Consider the following 20,933-nt stretch of genomic DNA (forward strand, 5'->3'; position numbering starts at 1 on the left):
TTGTACAATCAGCATGGGTTACAATCAATCATACGGCTTAAAATCCGTTATACAATCAGCACGGCTTACAATAAAGCATACGGCTTACAATCAGTTGTACAATCAACACGGCTTTCAATCAATCATACAGGCTTACAATCCGTTAACACAACTTACAATTAACCATACGGCCTACAGTCAGTTATACAATCAACACGGGCTACCACCAATCATACGGCTTACAATCCGTTATACAATCGAAACAATTTACAACCAATCATACGGCTTATACAATCAACACGAGTTACAATTAATCAGACAATCAACAAGGTCTACAGTCAAATATTTTGTGAGAAATGAATCCAGATTTGCTTATCTCTCCCTATTGGAACATGCTGCAAGATTAAGACCTAGGAACTTCTGGGGTCGTAGTGTGCGTGTTGTATTTTTTGTTGCAGCTATGTCAAAAATCTTGTGGAATACAACTCAGTTATCCTAAAGATGTAACTGATGTTATTGTAGCCCAGTGTGACGGGTTGATGTGCGAACATGGCGGCACGCTGAACATAGACGAATGTGAGTGTATCTGCCCGAGGTATTTTAGCGGAGACCGATGTCAGACAGGTATGTAAAACATTATCATAACGGCATACAGACTAGAATCGCTTATCACACTTACACTGTGTGCACGGGTTTTCTTAGATGAAATAACTGTAATGTCTATTGATGGGTTAGGTGTAGACGAAGCTGACAAATGTGTAAGTTGTGAACCTGTTTTTGTATTCACATGAATTATTACAACCAATTATACGGCTTACAATCAGTTGTACAATCAGCATGGGTTACAACCAGTCTTACGGCTTACAATCAGTTGTACAATCAGCATGGGTTACAATCAATCATACGGCTTAAAATCGTTAAATACATTCATGTGACCTGCCTTAGAAAAGGGGTGTAAATATATTCCGGTTCAGACGCAGACTCTGATAATAATGTCGTGGGTTCGAATCCAGCTGTCACGTCGTTTTTACAAACTCAGCGTACTTTCTCATACATTCTCTCTTTGTCTAATCTCGGAAGGTATATTAAATACATAAGTGCTTTATCGATGGGGAGGGTAAATAGTAACTAAAGTCATAAATCTAATGACGTGCCTTTGAAGTAAAGCACTTGTTGAGGGAGAGATATAAATTCGTCTGCGCTACTGCGGTACATACAAATGCCGCTTTCGAATTGATGGACTTGCGGAATGCGGTTTCAGATTCCAGATCAACAGTCTCCGCAGGTGAGAAAAAAGTGACAACAACAAGAGCAGCACAAACAACTACCCAGACAACAACACAGGCAACAACAGAGACAACAGTACAGGCAACACCCCAGACAGCAGCACAGGCAACAACCCAGACAACAGCAAAGGCAACAACCGATATAATGACTACCATCACAGAAAGAGAGGTGACGATTTGTCCCTATGCCGGGGAGAAACATGACTCAGGTACTGTATGTAGTCGTTCACGCAATCAGTCATAATATCAGTATTGATCCCATACTGATGGTATTTACTATAATTGCATCTGTTTGACTTGGACTGGTGAGCTATAAACATTAAGTTTACAAACTTAAGCCCAATGAGGTAGCTTGTTCCAACCTAGCGTTTATTTCCGGAAGTTTGTGGGTTGTCTTGTGCTTGGAGGTTTGCCCGGTCCACGCTCCAAAACATGAAGTCCATCATAGGAATAAAATCCACTTCGGCACATCGTAAAACATGAAAAGATAAATACATGAATAAAGATAAGCAGATTCACTTTCAGAATACCCCCGCATTTATCAGAGATGTATACTGTATTTTCCAAACCAGACACGTGTTTGGGGTTCGGGACCTGGGGTCAGGATCGTGGAGACTGCTTATCACGTGGTGGCCCGTGGGGGTGCGAACAGTGTGCTGCAGACCCGGAGTTTGCCCGAGGCTTCTGTCCTGTTATGTGTGGAATCTGTGATCGTGAGTCTCGGGACCCGATTGTTCATTTGTGTATTACCTAATAAACGTCTTAAATTACATTATAGATGAAATATTTTATCGGAACTCAGCAGCCAGTGCGTTTGTCCAACGCCTAAGTGTAACAAGTGTAGATTTAGTTCATGTTTAAATGTAAAGCTCTTTGTTCATAGTGGTACTGGTAGTTTAAACATGTAACTGATGTCATTGTAGCCCAGTGTGACGGGTTGATGTGCGAACATGGCGGGACGCTGAACATAGACGAGTGTGAGTGTATCTGCCCGAGGTATTTTAGCGGAGACCGATGTCAGACAGGTATATACAACATTATCATAACCCGTTCGGACTAAACTAACGGTTACCACTCCGATACTGTGTATTGGGGTTTACCGGAAATTACTTAGATCGATGTACCTGGAAGCACATTGTACACAATGACGTGAGCGTTTTCTAACATTTTACACCGACGATAAAGTCCAAATATTCGGGGTATTCTTTTCTTAGCGGGGTATGAAGCCTTACTGTTCGGACATGAGGTTAAGTGTTCAAAGACTCTCCCCGTTGAACCGTGCACAGCTCTCATTTTCATAGCAAAGGCTCCCTTTAACGTTCTTACACAGGAAGATCTTCCACCAACGTGCGGATATCCTCCCACCATTATGCTGACCGTCCTACAATATGTGAAATATAAGTACGACGTAAAGCACCAATCAAATAAATAAATAAATAAGTAAATATCGAATCAAATAAAGAAAAAAAGTTGTCACTGGAGGAAATGTTTACCTCCAACAGCCACATTATCAGGTGATCTCTGGTCACGGGCGGTTTTACAGAAAGAGGATGCTTTCTCACTTTGTTTGATCTGGAAAAGCATGCTAATTTAAGTTTCAAATCTGAATTTTTTGCTTGACATAATACGGAAGAAAAGCACAAGAGTCATCACGACACATAAATATCATCCGGTTTTCGATTAAGTGATCTGGAATGCGGTTTCAGACACAAGAGCCACTATTTCGTCAGGTATTCCAGAAGTGACCACTATAACAACAGCCCAGACAACAACCCAGGCAAGGGCTACAACCATCGCGAGAGAGGTGACGATTTGCCCCTATTCCGGGGAGAAACTTGACACAGGTACTGTATATGCCGGGGGAAAAACATGCCCATGTAATGCATGTGCTGGGGCGAAAACATGACCCAGGCACTGTATATGCCAGGGAGAAACACGACCGAGGTACTGCATATGCCGGGGAGAAACATGACTCAGGTACTGTACATGCTGGGGAGAAACATGACTCAGGCACTGTATATGGCGGGAGAAATATGACTCAGGTAGTGCATATGCCGGTCAGAAAAATGACTCAGGTACTACATATGCCGGGGAGAAACATGACCCAGGTACTGGATATGCCGGCGAGAAACAAGACTCAGATACTGTATATGCCGGGAAGAAACATGACTCAGGTATTGTATACGCCAGACAGAAACATGACTCAGGTACTGCATATGCCGGGAAGAAACATGATACAACCACTGTATATGTCAGGGAGAAACATGAAGCAGGTACTGTATATGCCAGCGAGAAACTTGACTCACGTATTGTATATACTGGGGAGAAACATGATTCAGGCACTGTATATGCCGGGGAGAAACATGATTCAGGACTGAATATGCCGGGAAGAAACATAACTCAAGTACTGTATATGCCGGGAGAAACATGACCAAGGTTCTGCATATGACGGGGAGAAACATGACTCAGGTACTGTATATGCATGGGAGAAGCATGACTCGGGCACTGTATATGCCGGGGAGAAACATGACTCAAGTACTGTATATGCCGGGAAGAAACATGACTCAGGTACAGTATATGCTGGGGAGAAACATGACACAGGTATTGTATATGCCAGCGAGAAGCATGACTCAGGTAATGTGTATGCCGGGGAGAAACCTGACTCAGGTACTGTATATGCCGGGAAGAAACATGGCTCAGGTACTCTATATGCCGGGGAGAAACTTGTCTCAGGTACTGTATATGCCAGGAGAAATATGCCTCAGGTAGTGCATATGCCGGGGATAAACATGACTCAGGTACTGTATATGCCGGGAGAAACATGACCGAGGTACTGCGTATGCCGGGAGAAATATGACTCAGGTACTGCATATTCCGGGGAGGAACATGTCCCAGGTACTGTGTATGCCGAGAAGAAACATGACACAACCACTGTATATGCCGGGAGAAACATGAATCAGATACTGCATATGTCGGGAAGAAACATGACTCAGGTACTGTATCTGCTGGGAAGAAACATGACTCAGGTTCTGTATGTTGCCGTTTACGCCCTAGAGATGGTCCACTTTTCTAAACTTTCTACTAATTTTATCTAACTGACTTGTTTTGTTTTTGACGAAATGGTTTGCATGCTAGCGCTGAGCCAGGAGCCTCGTTGAAATGGTTTGCATGCTAGCGCTGAGCCAGGAGCCTCGTGGGAAGGTCTAACGGATAGTCATGGGTTTCCCCTATATAAGTCAAAATGATTTTGAGTAGGTCGTAAAATACTATTCAAGCCAGACAAATAAATTGTTTTCTAAAGTTCACAAATCCCTGCCCATTAAATCGCTTGTAGCCGATCTTCTTGGCGTTTGGGTTTACATTAAGCCATAAATAAGTGATTCTTGGCAGCAGATTCACGTTCGGAATATCCCCACATTTTCAAATATGTATATTGTATTTTCCAAACCAGACACGTGTTTGGGGTTCGGGACCTGGGGTCAGGATCGTGGAGACTGCTTATCACGTGGTGGCCCGTGGGGGTGCGAACAGTGTGCTGCAGACCCGGAGTTTGCCCGGGGCTTCTGTCCTGTTATGTGTGGAATCTGTGATCGTGAGTCTCGGGACCCGATTGTTCATTTGTGTATTACCTAATAAACGTCTTAAATTACATTATAGATGAAATATTTTATCGGAACTCAGCAGCCAGTATCTGAGATGTCTGAGATATTGTCTTTTTTCTCCGTTATGGGCGATCTAAGTACATATGTTTTCAACGCACATTTTCCCTTCAGTGACAGAAAATAAAACGCAAGCATATTTAAAGCAGTGCACGTTGAACATGCCACTTTCTCATTTTTGTGAGGCGTCCATAGTAGTACTGGTAGTTTAAACATGTAACTGATGTTATTGTAGCCCAGTGTGACGGGTTGATGTGCGAACATGGCGGCACGCTGAACATAGACGAGTGTGAGTGTATCTGCCCGAGGTATTTTAGCGGAGATCGATGTCAGACAGGTATGTAAAACAGTAGTAAAACAGTGGCGTGCTGGATAATACGAGTTACTGTAGGCAGAAGTATGCCACTGCTCTTCATGATAGTTGGCATATTTGTTCTCTAACCGTCAGACAGGTCATTGAAAATTATTACTGAAATTAGACAATGGAATTCCAGTTCTACTGCATTTCTTGACTCGATCGTCATGTTGCAGTTTACTATAGCTATGCCACAGTCGAATCAGGCGAGTCAAGTGTCTCGCCTGAGTTAGTACGTGGTGCAGAACCATACGCTTCGCGTCGCGTGGTCGAATCAAGCCCTCACCTCGTGGGCGCTGGTCTAAGGGTCTGGAGTATAATTGTAAATACGTTTATCACAAGACTGATCAAGCAGCAAATCAACTAACCAGAGTACTGAACCACTAAATAATGACGTCAAAGACAAGATCTTCGTTGAAGATCACCTGTACTCTATAAATGTTCCTCACCTGTGGAAAAGTTCGCCTGTAACGTTCCAAAAGTCGGGTGTTTACGCCAGGCATTCTGGTTTCCTCCACCCATAAAAATGACCGCTACCCTAGAAGCAAAAAATTTATGTGAGTATGGCGTTAAACATGACAAAAATAAAAAATAAACAGGATGTGAAGAGGGCTGTATGTGTGTGTGTTTCAGCAAACTGCCCTAGCCGCGACCCCTGGTACTGTGGGGTCCACCCACCCCCAGAGTACTGTGACGTGCACCCGTTCAGCCTGACCACCCGACAGCAGTGTCCCCACATGTGCGGAATTTGCTGACACTTCTGCAGACCATGCAGGACCAGCCCTTTCGGTTAACTCAGGAATTTTCTACACCAGTATTACCTTGTCAGTTGTAATAATACGTCAATTAATTATAAATATACGCTGTATGATAAGATATGAATTTTAATGGAATAAAGCCATCTCTTTACACTGTTCCCGGGAGCAGAATATGTACTTGAGTTTTCTGTGATATTTATTTCACTTTGAGGACTACTTTAAAGCACGATCTACGACATGATACAAGAACCTTCTATTTCCCGATCTACGAAATGATATAAGAACCTGCCATTTTCCGATCTACGAAATGATATAGGAACCTTCCATTTTCCGATCTACGAAACGATACAAGAACCTTCTATTTACAAGCCTACGAAATGATATAAGAACCTTCTGTTTACCGATTTATGAAATGATACGAGAACCATGTATTTACCGATCTACAAAATTATGTAAGAACCTTCTATTTATCAATCTGCAAAATTATACAAGAACCTTCTATTTATCGATCTATGAAATGATACGAGAACCGTATATTTCGTGTTCTACGAACCCATACCAAAACCTTCAATTTACCGATGCACGAAATGATACAAAAACCTTCTGTTTACCGATGTGCGAAATGATACAAGAACCTTCTATTTACCGATCCATGGAATGATACGAAAACCTTATATTTCGCGTTCCACGAAGCCAAACAAAAACCTTATATTTACCGATGTATGAAATGAAGAAAAGAGCCTTCTATTTACCAATCTATGAACGTTTCAAAAGCCTTTTATTTACCGACTGGAAGCAAATTCATAGTGTTTCTAGGCTACCATAGGGTTATTGACCTATTTCATTTTACAACGCTTCCACAGTGTTTTGCAGGCCACCCTACTTGTACGTGTAGTATTCATACGGTTCACACATATGTTTATTCTCACAACACCGCCGTAGACAGCTGATACAGATGGGATACTACGTGAGTCACTGGGGATGTTTCACATAAGCAGCACATCTAATCGAAAGTCAGGTAATGTAATTTATTGACGTGTTTGACATTACGAGAGTGGTGCAATTTACGGATACTTGTTTTTAAACCGTTGGATACACGAGGTGTTGGTTCAGTCCAAGATATCGGCCAACATTGGTCCTACCTGACGTTCTCTAGTTTTGTCTGTGGAGATTTGGAGGCCATCTTTAGGCATTTCCTTGGCTCGGGTCTCCAGTTTTGTCTGTGGAGATTTGGAGGCGATCTTTAGGCATTTGCTTAGCTCGGATGTCAAGTTTTGTCTGTGGAGATTTGGAGGTCAGCTTTAGTCATTTGCTTGGCTCGGGTCTCCAGTTTTGTATGTGGAGATTTGGAGGCCATCTTTAGGCATTTGCTTGCCTCGGGCCTTCAGTTTTGTCTGTGGAGATTTGGAGGCCATCTTAGGCAATTACTTGGCTAGGATCTTCAGTTTTGTCTGTGAAGATTTGGAAGCCATCTTTAGGCACTTCCTTGGCTCGGGTCTCCAGTTTTGTGTGTGGAGATTTGGAGGCCATCTTTAGGCATTTTCTTGGCTCAGGTCTCCAGTTTTGTGTGTGGAGATTTGGAGGTCATCTTTAGGCATTCGCATGGCTCGGGTCTCCAGTTTTGTCTGTGGAGATTTGGAGGTCATCTTTAGGCATTCGCGTGGCTCAGGTCTCCAGTTTTGTCTGTGGAGATTTGGAGGCCATCTTTAGGCATTTGCTTGGCTCTGGTCTCAAGTTTTGTATGTGGAGATTTGGATGCCATTTTTAGGCATTTCCTTGGCTCGGGTGACCAGTTTTGTCTGTGGAGATTTGGAGGCCGTCTTCGCTTGGCTCAGGTCTTCAGTTTTGTCTGTGGAGATTTGGAGGCCATCTTTAGGCATTTTCTTGGCTCGGGTCTCCAGTTTTGGGTGTGGAGATTTGGATGCCATCTTTAGGCATTTCCTTGGCTCTGGTCTCCAGATTTGTGTGTGGAGATTTGGAGGCCATCTTTAGGCAATTCCTTGGAATGCACTGGTTATGACCGGTGTCCCGAACATGGCGTTACAGTGAGACAGCACTGTATTGGTGTCCTCATTGAGACCCGTCTGCGACAGACTCCTAATATGGTCAAAATATTGCAGAAAACAAGGTTATGTCCAAAGTAAACCATCAATAATGATAAAAATTTCCGTTATATCATACATGGATTCATTTCTATAATGAAATAGATGATATGAAATTCAGGGACATAATCTTCCATCATGGCTATCCAGAAATCAACAAGCGTGCAGAACGGCTGAGTGAATAGGACTGCGTCATCAGGGAATTCTTGAGTGTCAAGAACAATCAAATTATTAAAAATAAGTAAATTACTAACACACAACACGTACAAAAATTATATCGGTACGTACAACGTATTTTGTCGTTACATAAAAGATATTCCATATTTTGAGAGATTCTTTGCCAAACTATGTGTAAAGGACCCCTAGCAACCACATATGAAATCGGTGCAGCAGTGAGGTGTAATTTTTTTCATGCTGAAAAACAGGTTAACCTGAAGAACAAATATGTGCAAAGTTGATGGGAGTGATGGGAGGTATACTGTTTGTGTTATCAAAGAACAAAAGTAGGAACAAAAGCAGATTTTGAATTCCCGTGATAATAAAAATATGATCACGTGAACCAAAATCATTTCCACACATTTGGTGTCTAGTTACATAGTAGTAAGCTATAACCAAAAGTATCTTGTAGGTTCATGTTATCATATTTTTATAAATCAAGGAAAAAAGGAATAATAAGAGGAACTCTACATTCACCATAATATTTCATGGCCTTTAAGGCTTTGTCTGCCTCGGCCCAATGGTAACATTCGTGCCTCGTAATCAGTGGGGCGATTAGGATAAGTTCGATTCCTATAATTGGATATTTTTTGGGTGTTTATCAAAGTGAGGTAATGGATGGCGAGAGAATGATTTAACGTCATAATCTGAACAACACAAGAAATTTTTCAAAATATATTTCTTCATATATTGTCAGGCTGTATGGTAGATAAGTTTAAATATATGATTGTAAATCTATACAGATTATATATAGTATTCTTCCAAGGAAAGCTCAACGCTATTTACTTCAGCTAACAGCATATCGTACAGTTACATTGAGAAAGGGGGCACCTGTTTATCAGTTTAGTTTCGTGATAAATGTTTATTAAAGACACTGTCACATATTCACGATACAATTCGTAAGACAAAGCTTATTTCAAATATCAACGTTAGACGGAAAAGGGTGTTACTTATGCATTTAACGAAACGCAGTAGGCTGATAATCAGCAACGAATATTTCATCAGCTACACCTGTTACATAATAACTTCAGTTGGTTATTGGGGATGCCCATGTGTCATTTCGCAGACAATATTTCACTGTAAACAGGATGGCAATTTCTCATCTAAACACCCGGTATATCAGCTCGGGACTTTCCTAACTGGCGGTTGACACCATTCAAACAGGAATACCAGCTTTCGCCACGCTTGAGAGAACCACCATTTTGTGAATCATGGCTAGCGGCATGGACATCTCGGTAGCGGTTCTAATTGTCATGGGAGTTTTCCTAGCCACGGCTCTCACTCACGGCAGTCCTCTTAAAGTGGCCTCCTTCAACATCAAGTGGTTAGATGAAAGAAAAGTTACAGACCATTCTATTCTCGATGTTCTGGTTAAGGTAAGAAATCAAGGTGGTTAAGGTAAGACAGCAAGGTGGTTAAGGTAAGACATCAAGGTGGTTAATGATCAAGGTGGTTAATGTAAAACATCAAGGTGGTTAAGGTAAAACATCAAGGTGGTTAATGTAAGACATCAAGGTTGTTAAGGTAAGACATCAAAACATCAAGGTGGTTAATGTAAGACATCAAGGTGGTTAAGGTAAAACATCAAGGTGGTTAATGTAAGACATCAAAGTTGTTAAGGTAAGACATCAAGGTGGTTAAGGTAAAACATCAAGGTGGTTAAGGTAAGACATCAAGGTGGTTAAGGTAAGACATCAAGGTGGTTAAGGTAAGACATCAAGGTGGTTAAGGTAAGACATCAAGGTGGTTAAGGTAAAACATCAAGGTGGTTAATGTAAGACATCAAGGTGGTTAATGTAAGACATCAAGGTGGTTAAGGTAAGACATCAGGGTGGTTAAGGTAAAACGTCGAGGTGGTTAAGCATTTTTTTTGTAACAATAATTAGATGATGATGATGATAATTAGAGGAGGGTAGTGAGTTTTCTCCGGTTTCTGCCGGTTTCTTCCCTCCATAATGATGGCGGCCGTCATATAAGTGAAATATTCTTGAGTACGGTGTAAAATAACAAGAAAGTAAAATAAAAAATAAATTAAAGAAGGGTATGTATGTTGAAGCCTTACTGTGGTTCCTACCAGGGGCCATTGTTCAAATGCATGAAAAGTTAGGTCAAATTTAAATATGTCACCTTAAAAGACAAATGAAGAAATTTTAGCCCAAAATAATGCTTATACAATGTGGCTGAAAAGTAAAAACGAGGAAACTTGCTATCTTTGCCTCGCAGCAAAGCCAAATTTTCAGAAATTCAAAATGACCAGCAGCCGGTGATGATGGTCATTTTTGGCCCCCAAAAAAGGTCAGGTGACGAAATCATCAAAAATCTCAATGTGACTTCTGAAAAGTAGTTACATGGCGCTGAGTTGTCACAGAAGGGAATATTATACAGTTTGATGAAAAGTTTGGTTAATGGGATGGTGAGGTCAGTAACAGAGACATGTTACTGTATTCCCTGAATACACGTGCCATCCTAAACCTAACCTATCCAGTTTGACAGAAAGTGTGTTGTCTGAATGATGTTAAAAATTATGTTACTGTTGTAGTAGATCATTGTGTTAAGTACTAGTACAGCACAAATATTGTGTATGTTGACACACTAACTGTGTTAGATTAGCAGCATCTTATGTTAAATATGACACAGTATTATGTTATAATAACAGCATACAATCTTACATCACTTAAATAACAAACTTTTTGTTAAATTAACATATTATTTTGTTATTTTTGCATTGAAATTCGTGTGAATTAGATGCTTAACAGCTGAATAATTGTCGTTTGTTTCAGTCTTGTTGCTCGTATAAGTAACAGAGTAGAAGAACTGTTTGATCCTAAATGATCCCATAACATATGACTTTTGTCTTAACTGTTTTAGGTTCTAGGACGTTATGATCTCATCCTGATAGAGGAGTTGAGAGGAAATCCCCAGGACGTCATATCAAAGCTTGTTGCTGAGCTAAATATGTAAGTTAGTGAAACACTCTGGTTAGCAAAATTCTAGGACGTTACTGTCTCATCCTGGTAGAGGAGTTGAGAGGAAATCCCCAGGACGTCATATCAAAGCTTGTTGCTCACCTCAATATGTAAGTTAACTGAACACTCTGGTTAGCTAAGTTCTAGGACGTTACTGTCTCATCCTGATAGAGGAGTTGAGAGGAAATCCCCAGGACGTCATATCAAAGCTTGTTGCTGAGCTCAGTATGTAAGTTAACTGAACACTCTGGTTAGCTAAGTTCTAGGACGTTATGATCTCATCCTGATAGAGGAGTTGAGAGGAAACCCCCAGGACGTCATATCAAAGCTTGTTGCTCACCTCAATATGTAAGTTAACTGAACACTCTGGTTAGCTAAGTTCTAGGACGTTATGATCTCATCCTGATAGAGGTGTTGAGAGGAAACCCCCAGGACGTCATATCAAAGCTTGTTGCTGAGCTAAATATGTAAGTTAGTGAAACACTCTGGTTAGCAAAGTAGTTCTAGGACGTTACTGTCTCATCCTGATAGAGGAGTTGAGAGGAAATCCCCAGGACGTCATATCAAAGCTTGTTGCTGAGCTAAATATGTAAGTTAGTGAAACACTCTGGTTAGCAAAGTTCCAGGACGTTACTGTCTCATCCTGATAGAGGAGTTGAGAGGAAATCCCCAGGACGTCATATCAAAGCTTGTTGCTCACCTCAATATGTAAGTTAACTGAACACTCTGGTTAGCTAAGTTCTATGACGTTACTGTCTCATCCTGGTAGAGGAGTTGAGAGGAAGTCCCCAGGACGTCATATCAAAGCTTGTTGCTGAGCTAAATATGTAAGTTAGTGAAACACTGTGGTTAGCAAAGTTCTATGACGTTACTGTCTCATCCTGGTAGAGGAGTTGAGAGGAAATCCCCAGGACGTCATATCAAAGCTGGTTGCTGAGCTCAGTATGTAAGTTAGTGAAATACTCTGGTTAGCAAAGTTCCAGGACGTTACTGTCTCATCCTGACAGAAGAGTTTGAGAGGAAATCCCCAGGACGTCATATCAAATCTTGTGGCTCAGCTTAATATGTAAGTTAGCGGAACAGTATTGGTAGCTAAAAATCATATCACGGATCGTCGGCATAATGTTATTTATTGCTTTATTTGGTAAGTCATCGTTTATCTTGTTTATTCTCTATCATATCGGGATCTCACAGATATGGTATGTTTATTGTTAAGTGATATTTCTCGTGATGAACAAGATGGCCTCATTGTATACACGCACAACTACTTTCTCGGGCGACTGAGACTGATATTCTGACTGACAATAACTGATCAGTTAGTGTACTTAACTATCATTGTACACGATTTGAATATACTTATTCAATTCATTGAAGAGCTTTCCTTGCGTCTTTTCATAACAATTAAAAATTGTCATGATTCCGTACTCCGTGCATTACTTCTTTGTTGGTTTGTGTTAAACGCTGTTTTGAAAATTGATGTTGAAATTATTGATGACATTTAGGATGACAACTGGTATACGAATGTCTATTTCGATGCCTATATTAGATACACAATTGTTTCTCCAATTTTGGTATAAATCAGTGCAGTTGACATATTTGTCTTAGTCGTGGTAACCCTTACTCTTCAGGTGTCAAGTCGGGCATGATGATATCACTTCTGTACTTAAAAGGGCGTGCAATGATCAGTAATTAATAATCAGTAATGGAGTAGAGATCTATTTTCCCAACAGTCCTTGAAGGCTCTGACTATATCTACCAATAAAGGTGTTGTGTTTGTTAGATTGTGTAAGAAGCTTAGAATTAAGAGGTTTGAATTTTCGGATTTCTCTGATTTTTCTGGGGTACGTCAGTTTGCTTAAGTTAGGTTTTTTTTTTTTTCAACTGTTCATGTAAATGTTGAAATAGTAGTAAATTACACGCCCCCTAGCACCATGGTTTACCCACAATTAGGTCAAAAATGTGCAGCGATGTAATTAATGTCACTAACAACGTGGTGAATGTATTTACATCATTTATTTGAAAATTTAAAGAAAAATTATTTCCGTTTTCTGACATAATATTAAAAATATTTTACTTATTTGTTAGAGATCGTGTTTATGGAAGGCAAAAATAAACCGCACTCTTTCTGGTTCATGATGTCCACCCGACATAAGGCCGCAGCCTGGTTAGCTAGAACTCTATTCAAACACTGTAAGCCATTGGACGTATAACAAATTGCCAGTTACTGTATTCAAACCCTATAAGCTATCGGTAAATGCCTAGTGGCCTGATCATGAGTTGTCAGTTACAGCTGCATTCAAACTCCATAGGCTATCGGTAAATGGCTAGTGGCTTGATCATGAGTTGTCAGTTACAGCTGTATTCAAACTCCATAGGTTATCGGTAAATGCCTAGTGGCCTGATCATGAGTTGTCAGTTACAGCTGTATTCAAACTCCATAGGCTATCGGTAAATGATTAGTGGCCTGATCATGAGTTGTCAGTTACAGCTGCATTCAAACTCCATAGGCTATCGGTAAATGGTTAGTGGCCTGATCATGAGTTGTCAGTTACAGCTGCATTCAAACTCCATAGGCTATCGGTAAATGCCTAATGCCCTGATCATGAGTTGTCAGTTACAACTGCATTCAAACCCTATAGACTATCGGTAAATGGCTAGTGGCTTGATCATGAGTTATCAGTTACAGCTGTATTCAAACCCTATAGGCTATCGGTAAGTGGCTAGTGGCCTGATCATGAGTTGTCAGTTACAGCTGTATTCAAACTCCATAGGCTATCGGTAAATGCCTAGTGCTCTGATCATGAGTTGTCAGTTACAGCTGCATTCAAACCCTATAGACTATCGGTAAATGGCTAGTGGCCTGATCATGAGTTGTCAGTTACAGCTGCATTCAAACTCCATAGGCTATCGGTAAATGCCTAGTGCCCTGATCATGAGTTGTCAGTTACAGCTGCATTCAAACCCTATAGACTATCGGTAAATGGCTAGTGGCCTGATCATGAGTTATCAGTTACAGCTGTATTCAAACTCTATAGACTATCGGTAAATGGCTAGTGGCCTGATCATGAGTTATCAGTTACAGCTGTATTCAAACTCCATAGGCTATCGGTAAATGGCTAGTGGCCTGATCATGAGTTGTCAGTTACAGCTGTTTTCAAACTCCATAGGCTATCGGTAAATGGCTAGTGGCCTGATCATGAGTTGTCAGTTACAGTTGTATTCAAACACCATAACACATTAGAAAATTGAATTTTGGTGCATCCATCTTCAAGATGTACACAGCCAGAGTTATACTTATGTTGACAAGAACAATATCAATTTTCCAGACATACCAGTAGCCCGTACGCATTTAAAATCAGCCCGCCTCTGGGACGTACCAGTTACAAGGAGGAGTATGTTTATATTTACAGGTAAATGCTACCAGTTATTGTTATTAAATGGCTTACAAGGGAATCTCAGTCTTCCTGAACCAATCAGGACGCTACGAATTCCAGTTCATGCTAGTTTCCTTTCCGATAGTAGATGGGAAGGTTTGTCGGCAAATTTGTGAAGGCTGATAGGGTTCCCTCGATCTCGGGTTCTGCCTGGTTTCCTCCCACCGCAATACTGCCGGCCCGGCTTCCTCCCACCATAATACTGCCGGCCCGGCTTCCTCCCACGATAACACTGCCCGCTGTCGTGTAATTGAAATATTCTTGAGTAAGGCGTAAAACCCCAATCGAATAATAAATAACTAAATTCAGGCACGTTCAATAGTTCCTACATCTTGAAATTGTTACACTAAAACACATTATTGATTGACGTGTGCAGAGTGTAAGTACCATGAGATGTACTGCGTTTTGCTGATTTGTCTGTGCAGGATAAGTATGGTGGTGATTCACGGCGTGGAACACTACAGCGACCCCGGCGACCTGTTCGAGAGGGAGCCGTTCATTATCCAAGTACATCTACCCTACCGTAAGCTCCTGATATAGCCTCAATAGTCTAGCCAGAACACTGAAGAACATTTATAGCCTCAAGACGTCTACCCAGAACACTGAAGAACCTTTATAGCCTCAATACGTCTAGCCAGAACCCTGAAGAACATTTATAGCCACAATACGTCTAGCCAGAACACTGAAGAACCTCTATAGCCTCAATACGTCTAGCCAGAACACTGAAGAACATTTATAGCCTCAATACGCCTAGCCAGAACACTGAAGAACCTCTATAGCCTCAATACGTCTAGCCAGAACACTGAAGAACCTTACGACTAGCCAGAACGCTGAGGTATAAATTCAGATTCCACACTTTAGGAAAAAGATTTATTTATTTATTTATTTGGTTGGTGTTTTACGCCGCACTCAAGAATATTTCACTTATACGACGGCGGCCAGCATTATGGTCAATGGAAACCGGGCACAGCCCGGGGGAAACCCACGACCATCTGCAGGTCGCTGACAGACCTTCTCATTTACGGCCGGAGAGGAAGCCAGAATGAGCTGGACTTGAACTCACAGCGACCACATTGGTTAGAGTCATGGGTCAGTACGTTGCGCTAGCGCGATAACCAACTGCGCCACGGAGGCCCCTTAGGAAAAACAAACATTTTGAGGAACAGCAGCAAAAGGATAAACCAGCATGTTGGGTGAGGAAAATTTAACATTTCATAGCCGAATACAACGGACTGTGTCGCACTGATCCATTTTTATCTTATTTTGTCACCCACAGAAACACTGAAAGATTTTGTATTTATTGGAATTCACACAAAACCTGATAAAACCAAGGAAGAGATTGGTCATCTTGTCCAGGTCTATGAGCACGTGGTGTCCAAATATGGAATAAAGGTAAATATGCAATGAAGGTAAATATGGACGAATGGTGAATATGGAATGAGGTAAATATGGACTAATGGTGAATATGGAATGAAGGTAAATATGGAATATTGGTAAATATGCAATGAAGGTAAATATGGACTAATGGTGAATATGGAATGAAGGTAAATGTGGAATATTGGTAAATATGGAATATTGGTATATATGGAATTAAGGTAAATATGGAACGAAGGTAAATATGGAATATTGGTAAATATGGAATATTGGTATATATGGAATTAAGGTAAATATGGAATTAAGGTAAATATGGAATGAAGGTAAATATGAGATAAAGGTAAATATGGAATGATGGTAAATATGGATTTTTCTCGTTGATAGGATGTTCTGCTGGCGGGTGACATGAATGCCGGATGTCATTACATGTCTGAGAGTGAAGTCATGGCTTCTCCTCTTCACGGTTCCAGATTCACATGGCTTATCCCAAGCTCGGTGGACACGACAGTCAGTACTCACACCGACTGTGCCTACGACAGGTAAGCTGACACGACAGTCAGTGTTCACATGGACTGTGCCTACGACAGGTAAGCTGGCTGACTGACAGCATTCACATGGATTGTGCCAACGACAGGTAAGCTGGCTGACTGACAGCATTCACATGGACTGTGTCGACGACAGGTAAGCTGGCTGACTAACAGCATTCACATGGACTGTGTCGACGACAGGTAAGCTGGCTGACTAACAGCATTCACATGGACTGTGCCCCCCAGCGGTAAGTTGGCTGACTGACAGCTCCGGTAATATGACTTTCAATATACATAGCTTCACAAACAATTTGTTATACCGCTGTTCATGTTAAGCCCACCAGTTGACTTCCGCTGGATAACAAAGTGACTCATGGTCATGCATCCCTGGCGTATGGTGACCTCGCTGACGTATGGTGACCTCGCTGGCGTATGGTGACCTCGCTGGCGTATGGTGACGTCGCGACTTGATTACTTGTTCGTTGTTACGAAAAGCTGCTGAATAAAAATCGAATGTTGCATTAGATTTAACTCAGAATTCTTTGGTATAATAGTCAAAATGCTGGTTTCATAACCCTTTTGCCGTCTCTGTACTCATCCCAGTTTGTCAGTATTTTAGTCACATCCTAGCAGTGTTTGTCTCCTATCAGGTTTGTGGTGGCCGGCGACAAGATGAGAGGTTCCATCATCCACGGAAGTGCCAAACGTTATAACTACCAGCAGGCTCTGGGGCTCAGTTTTGACCAGGTATATATACTAATGGAAAAAAGTAACTGTGCATCACAGAAAATGGGACAAAACAAAAGATGTTTGAAAAGTTATAAACCTAACCGTCAATAAACATTTAGCCAAGCATTTTTCATGAAATGTCATGTCACGTATCGCGCGTGGTACGTGCACTTCGTGTATAATGACATGACTCACATTCTGCATGATGTTTGACACATGAAGTTCACACACCTGATTTCGAAAATTGAAGAACTGTTGGTTATTCTTTAGCCTCTAAATGTTGTGGAAAACACGTTAACTTCAACATAAACTATGCGTACAACATGCCACGGCTTACAGAAAATCAGCGTCTCCGCGCCGTGGGTATGCTGGAGATTGGAATGGCCCAGAATGAAGTTGCCAGACATTTTGGTGTCCATCGAAACACGATATCCTCTCTATGGCGACGTTTTCAACAGAATGGGAACACGAGAGATTTGCCCCGGTCCGGCCGTCCACGTGTGACGTCACGTCAGCAAGACAACCATATTCGGCTGACCCATCTAAGGAATCGATTCCAGAGTTCCAGTTTGACTGCTCGGACCATTCCTGGCTTACGCCCAATCAGTTGCAGGACTGTACGGAAACGACTGCGGGAGCGCAACATCCGGCCCAGACGTCCTGCCATACGTCCGATTTTGCTCCAACGTCACCGATAGGCACGTCTTGTCTGGTGCAGACAACATGTACGGTACAGGAGACAAGATTGGGATGGTGTTCTGTTCACTGACGAGTCGAGATTTCACCTGGACGGCTCTGATGGCAGGGCAAGGGTGTACAGACGTCCTGGTGAACAGTATGATGACGCGTGCGTTGTTCAACGTCGAGCGTTTGGTGGCGGCAGCGTTATGGTATGGGGAGGCATCACATCTCATGGGCGGACCCAACTTGTCATTGTGAATGGCAATCTGACAGGCCTGCGATACAGGGACGATATCATTCTGCCTCATGTGCAAGCGTTCATTCAAGGACATGGACGTAACATCACACTTCAGCAAGATAATGCCCGTCCACATGTCGCTCGTGTTGTGACGGATTTCTTGAGACAGCACAACATTCCGGTACTCCCTTGGCCAGCAGTTTCTCCTGACCTGTCCCCTATCGAGCACGCATGGGATGAAATGGAACGGCGATTACGTCAGGGCCCGAATCAGCCATTGATGTTAGCTGATTTGGGACAAATGTTGCTTCAGACATGGAACAACATTCCCCAAGCTTTCTTCACTCGCTTAGTGTCGTCTATGCGTCGTCGTTGTCAAGCCTGCATCAACGCCAATGGTGGACACACACGATATTGAGTTTGTGAACTGACTTTTGACACCACATCTCTTCGAGGGCGTGTCATGATGCCTAGTGTCAAATCATAAAGATTTCGAGATTATCCTGTCAGCAGTTAAACAGTGATTAAACAGAATACGAAATATCATATTCTTATCTTAATTCATTAGAACATGGCATAACTGCAGATGATGCACAGTTACTTTATTCCAGTAGTATAGTACCCTACATACACAGGACTGGTTTACTATTTTACCTATATATGTATTTTACACCGCGCAAGAGGATGTTTTACACGGTATGGTACGTGGCTTACGACGGTGGGGTTTGTGGGTGGAGTGGGGTTTATCCAGGCATTTCACCACATAGCTGCACACTAATTCTCTTGATCGTTCTCATTCGTAATAAATAGGCCAATATTAATTTACAAAACTTTCTGCAATTAATGTGTGATTTTTTTTCTCTTGTCATGCATACATGTGATATGGAACGGTTATAACTAGAAGAATGGCTACTGTCATTGATACCTTTTCTTTATCAGGCTTGGGCCGTAAGTGATCATTTCCCCATCGAGGTAGAGATCTCCTAGAGAACGTGGTATTACCCAGACATGCGCAGAGAGTGCATACCGGCGAGTCTTCAACAACTGCAGTCCGAGTGTTTAAGTCGAATCAAATAAAGTAAAAATCCAGCAGATTCTTTTTATTTCATTCTTTCTTCGAATGTCGTTTATTTTAAGGACATATTCCCCTATTGCTTGGTATTATGGCTTGTTTTACTGCCTAGAGCAGTGTAAAATTTCTAGGGAAAGTCCATTAATTCTTGTACTATTCTACAAGTACAAATGTGGTAATGTAATACATAGGTGAACGACGTGCTATATCCCCAAGATAGGTGAAAGACGTGCTATATCCCCTAACATAGGTTTTATTTATTTATTTATTTGCTTGGTGTTTTACACCGTACTCAAGAATATTTCACTTATACTACATATCCATATCCAGCATTATGGTGGAAGGAAAGCGGGGGGGGACTGCCCCCGTGCTGTCGGAGAGGACGCCCACATCAGCTGGACTTGAACTCACTGTGACCGCATTTTTTTGAGGCTAATGCATCATTATGCTGCGCTAGCGCCGTAATCAACTGAGCCACCGAGGCCCCTTCCTAAGATAGGTTGAAGACGTGCTACTTCCCCTTAGACAGGTGAAAGACGTGCTATATGCCTTAACATAGGTGAAAGACATACTATATCCTCTAACATAGGTGAAAGACTTGCTATAACTTGGTGTTCCAGTGTGGCCCTTAAACCAGACCTCCATGGTATAAGTGAAAACTCCCTGAGATCGGCGTTAAACACCGGGTCTGGGAGACAACAGGACCTATTTAAGTACTCGGTAACCTTCCTGATGTAGGACGACCAGTGAGAACTGGATTGAACTTTGTATATTATTCTGGTCATTTAACGGTGTGTGTGAGGACGTACGATAATTAATCCCTGATGTATCTAGAACCTTCAGGGGACGGTGTGTGTGAGGACGTACGATAATAAATCCCTGATGTATCTAGAACCTTCAGGGGACGGTGTGTGTGAGGACGTACGATAATAAATCCCTGATGTATCTAGAACCTTCAGGGGACGGTGTGTGTGAGGACGTACGATAATAAATCCCTGATGTATCTAGAACCTTCAGGGGACGGTGTGTGTGAGGACGTAAGAGGATAAATCCCTGATGTATCTAGAACCTTCAGGGGACGGTGTGTGTGAGGACGTACGATAATTAATCCCTGATGTATCTAGAACCTTCAGGGGACGGTGTGTGTGAGGACGTACGATAATAAATCCCTGATGTATCTAGAACCTTCAGGGGACGGTGTGTGTGAAGACGTACGATAATAAATCCCTGATGTATCTTGAACCTTCAGGGGACGGTGTGTGTGAGGACGTAAGAGGATAAATCCCTGATGTATCTAGAACCTTCAGGGGACGGTGTGTGTGAGGACGTACGATAATAAATCCCTGATGTATCTTGAACCTTCAGGGGACGGTGTGTGTGAGGACGTAAGAGGATAAATCCCTGATGTATCTAGAACCTTCAGGGGACGGTGTGTGTGAGGACGTGCGATAATAAATCCCTGATGTATCTAGAACCTTCAGGGGACGGTGTGTGTGAGGACGTACGATAATAAATCCCTGATTTATCTAGAACCTTCAGGGGACGGTGTGTGTGAGG

The 20,933-nt window shown here is 41.9% G+C and overlaps 2 protein-coding genes across 4 annotated transcripts; both read left to right on the forward strand.

Annotated features, from left to right (window-relative positions):
* The first annotated feature begins 470 nt into the window (after positions 1–470).
* Positions 471–6,088, forward strand: LOC135474080 (neurogenic locus notch homolog protein 3-like). The gene is made up of 8 exons (XM_064754083.1): positions 471–603; positions 1,241–1,474; positions 1,838–1,978; positions 2,189–2,290; positions 2,972–3,109; positions 4,717–4,857; positions 5,160–5,261; positions 5,913–6,088. Exons 1-8 carry the CDS (start codon positions 519–521, stop codon positions 6,032–6,034), a joined length of 1,065 nt encoding a protein of 354 aa, XP_064610153.1. The 5' UTR covers positions 471–518; the 3' UTR covers positions 6,035–6,088.
* An 849-nt stretch (positions 6,089–6,937) lies between these two features.
* LOC135474053 (deoxyribonuclease-1-like) lies at positions 6,938–19,390 on the forward strand. 3 transcript variants are annotated; one of them, XM_064754044.1, is made up of 9 exons: positions 6,938–7,055; positions 9,520–9,731; positions 11,224–11,312; positions 14,648–14,731; positions 15,181–15,278; positions 16,032–16,147; positions 16,514–16,668; positions 17,307–17,403; positions 19,244–19,390. In XM_064754044.1, exons 2-9 carry the CDS (start codon positions 9,567–9,569, stop codon positions 19,289–19,291), a joined length of 852 nt encoding a protein of 283 aa, XP_064610114.1. In that variant the 5' UTR covers positions 6,938–7,055; positions 9,520–9,566; the 3' UTR covers positions 19,292–19,390. The 3 variants fall into 3 exon arrangements, with proteins under 3 accessions (XP_064610114.1, XP_064610116.1, XP_064610115.1); XM_064754046.1 differs by having other exon boundaries at positions 6,990–7,055; positions 9,422–9,731; XM_064754045.1 differs by lacking the exon at positions 6,938–7,055 and having other exon boundaries at positions 9,396–9,731.
* The last annotated feature ends 1,543 nt before the right edge of the window (positions 19,391–20,933 follow it).

The sequence above is a fragment of the Liolophura sinensis genome, chromosome 8, assembly GCF_032854445.1.
Source record: "Liolophura sinensis isolate JHLJ2023 chromosome 8, CUHK_Ljap_v2, whole genome shotgun sequence".
Classification (NCBI taxonomy): domain Eukaryota; kingdom Metazoa; phylum Mollusca; class Polyplacophora; order Chitonida; family Chitonidae; genus Liolophura; species Liolophura sinensis.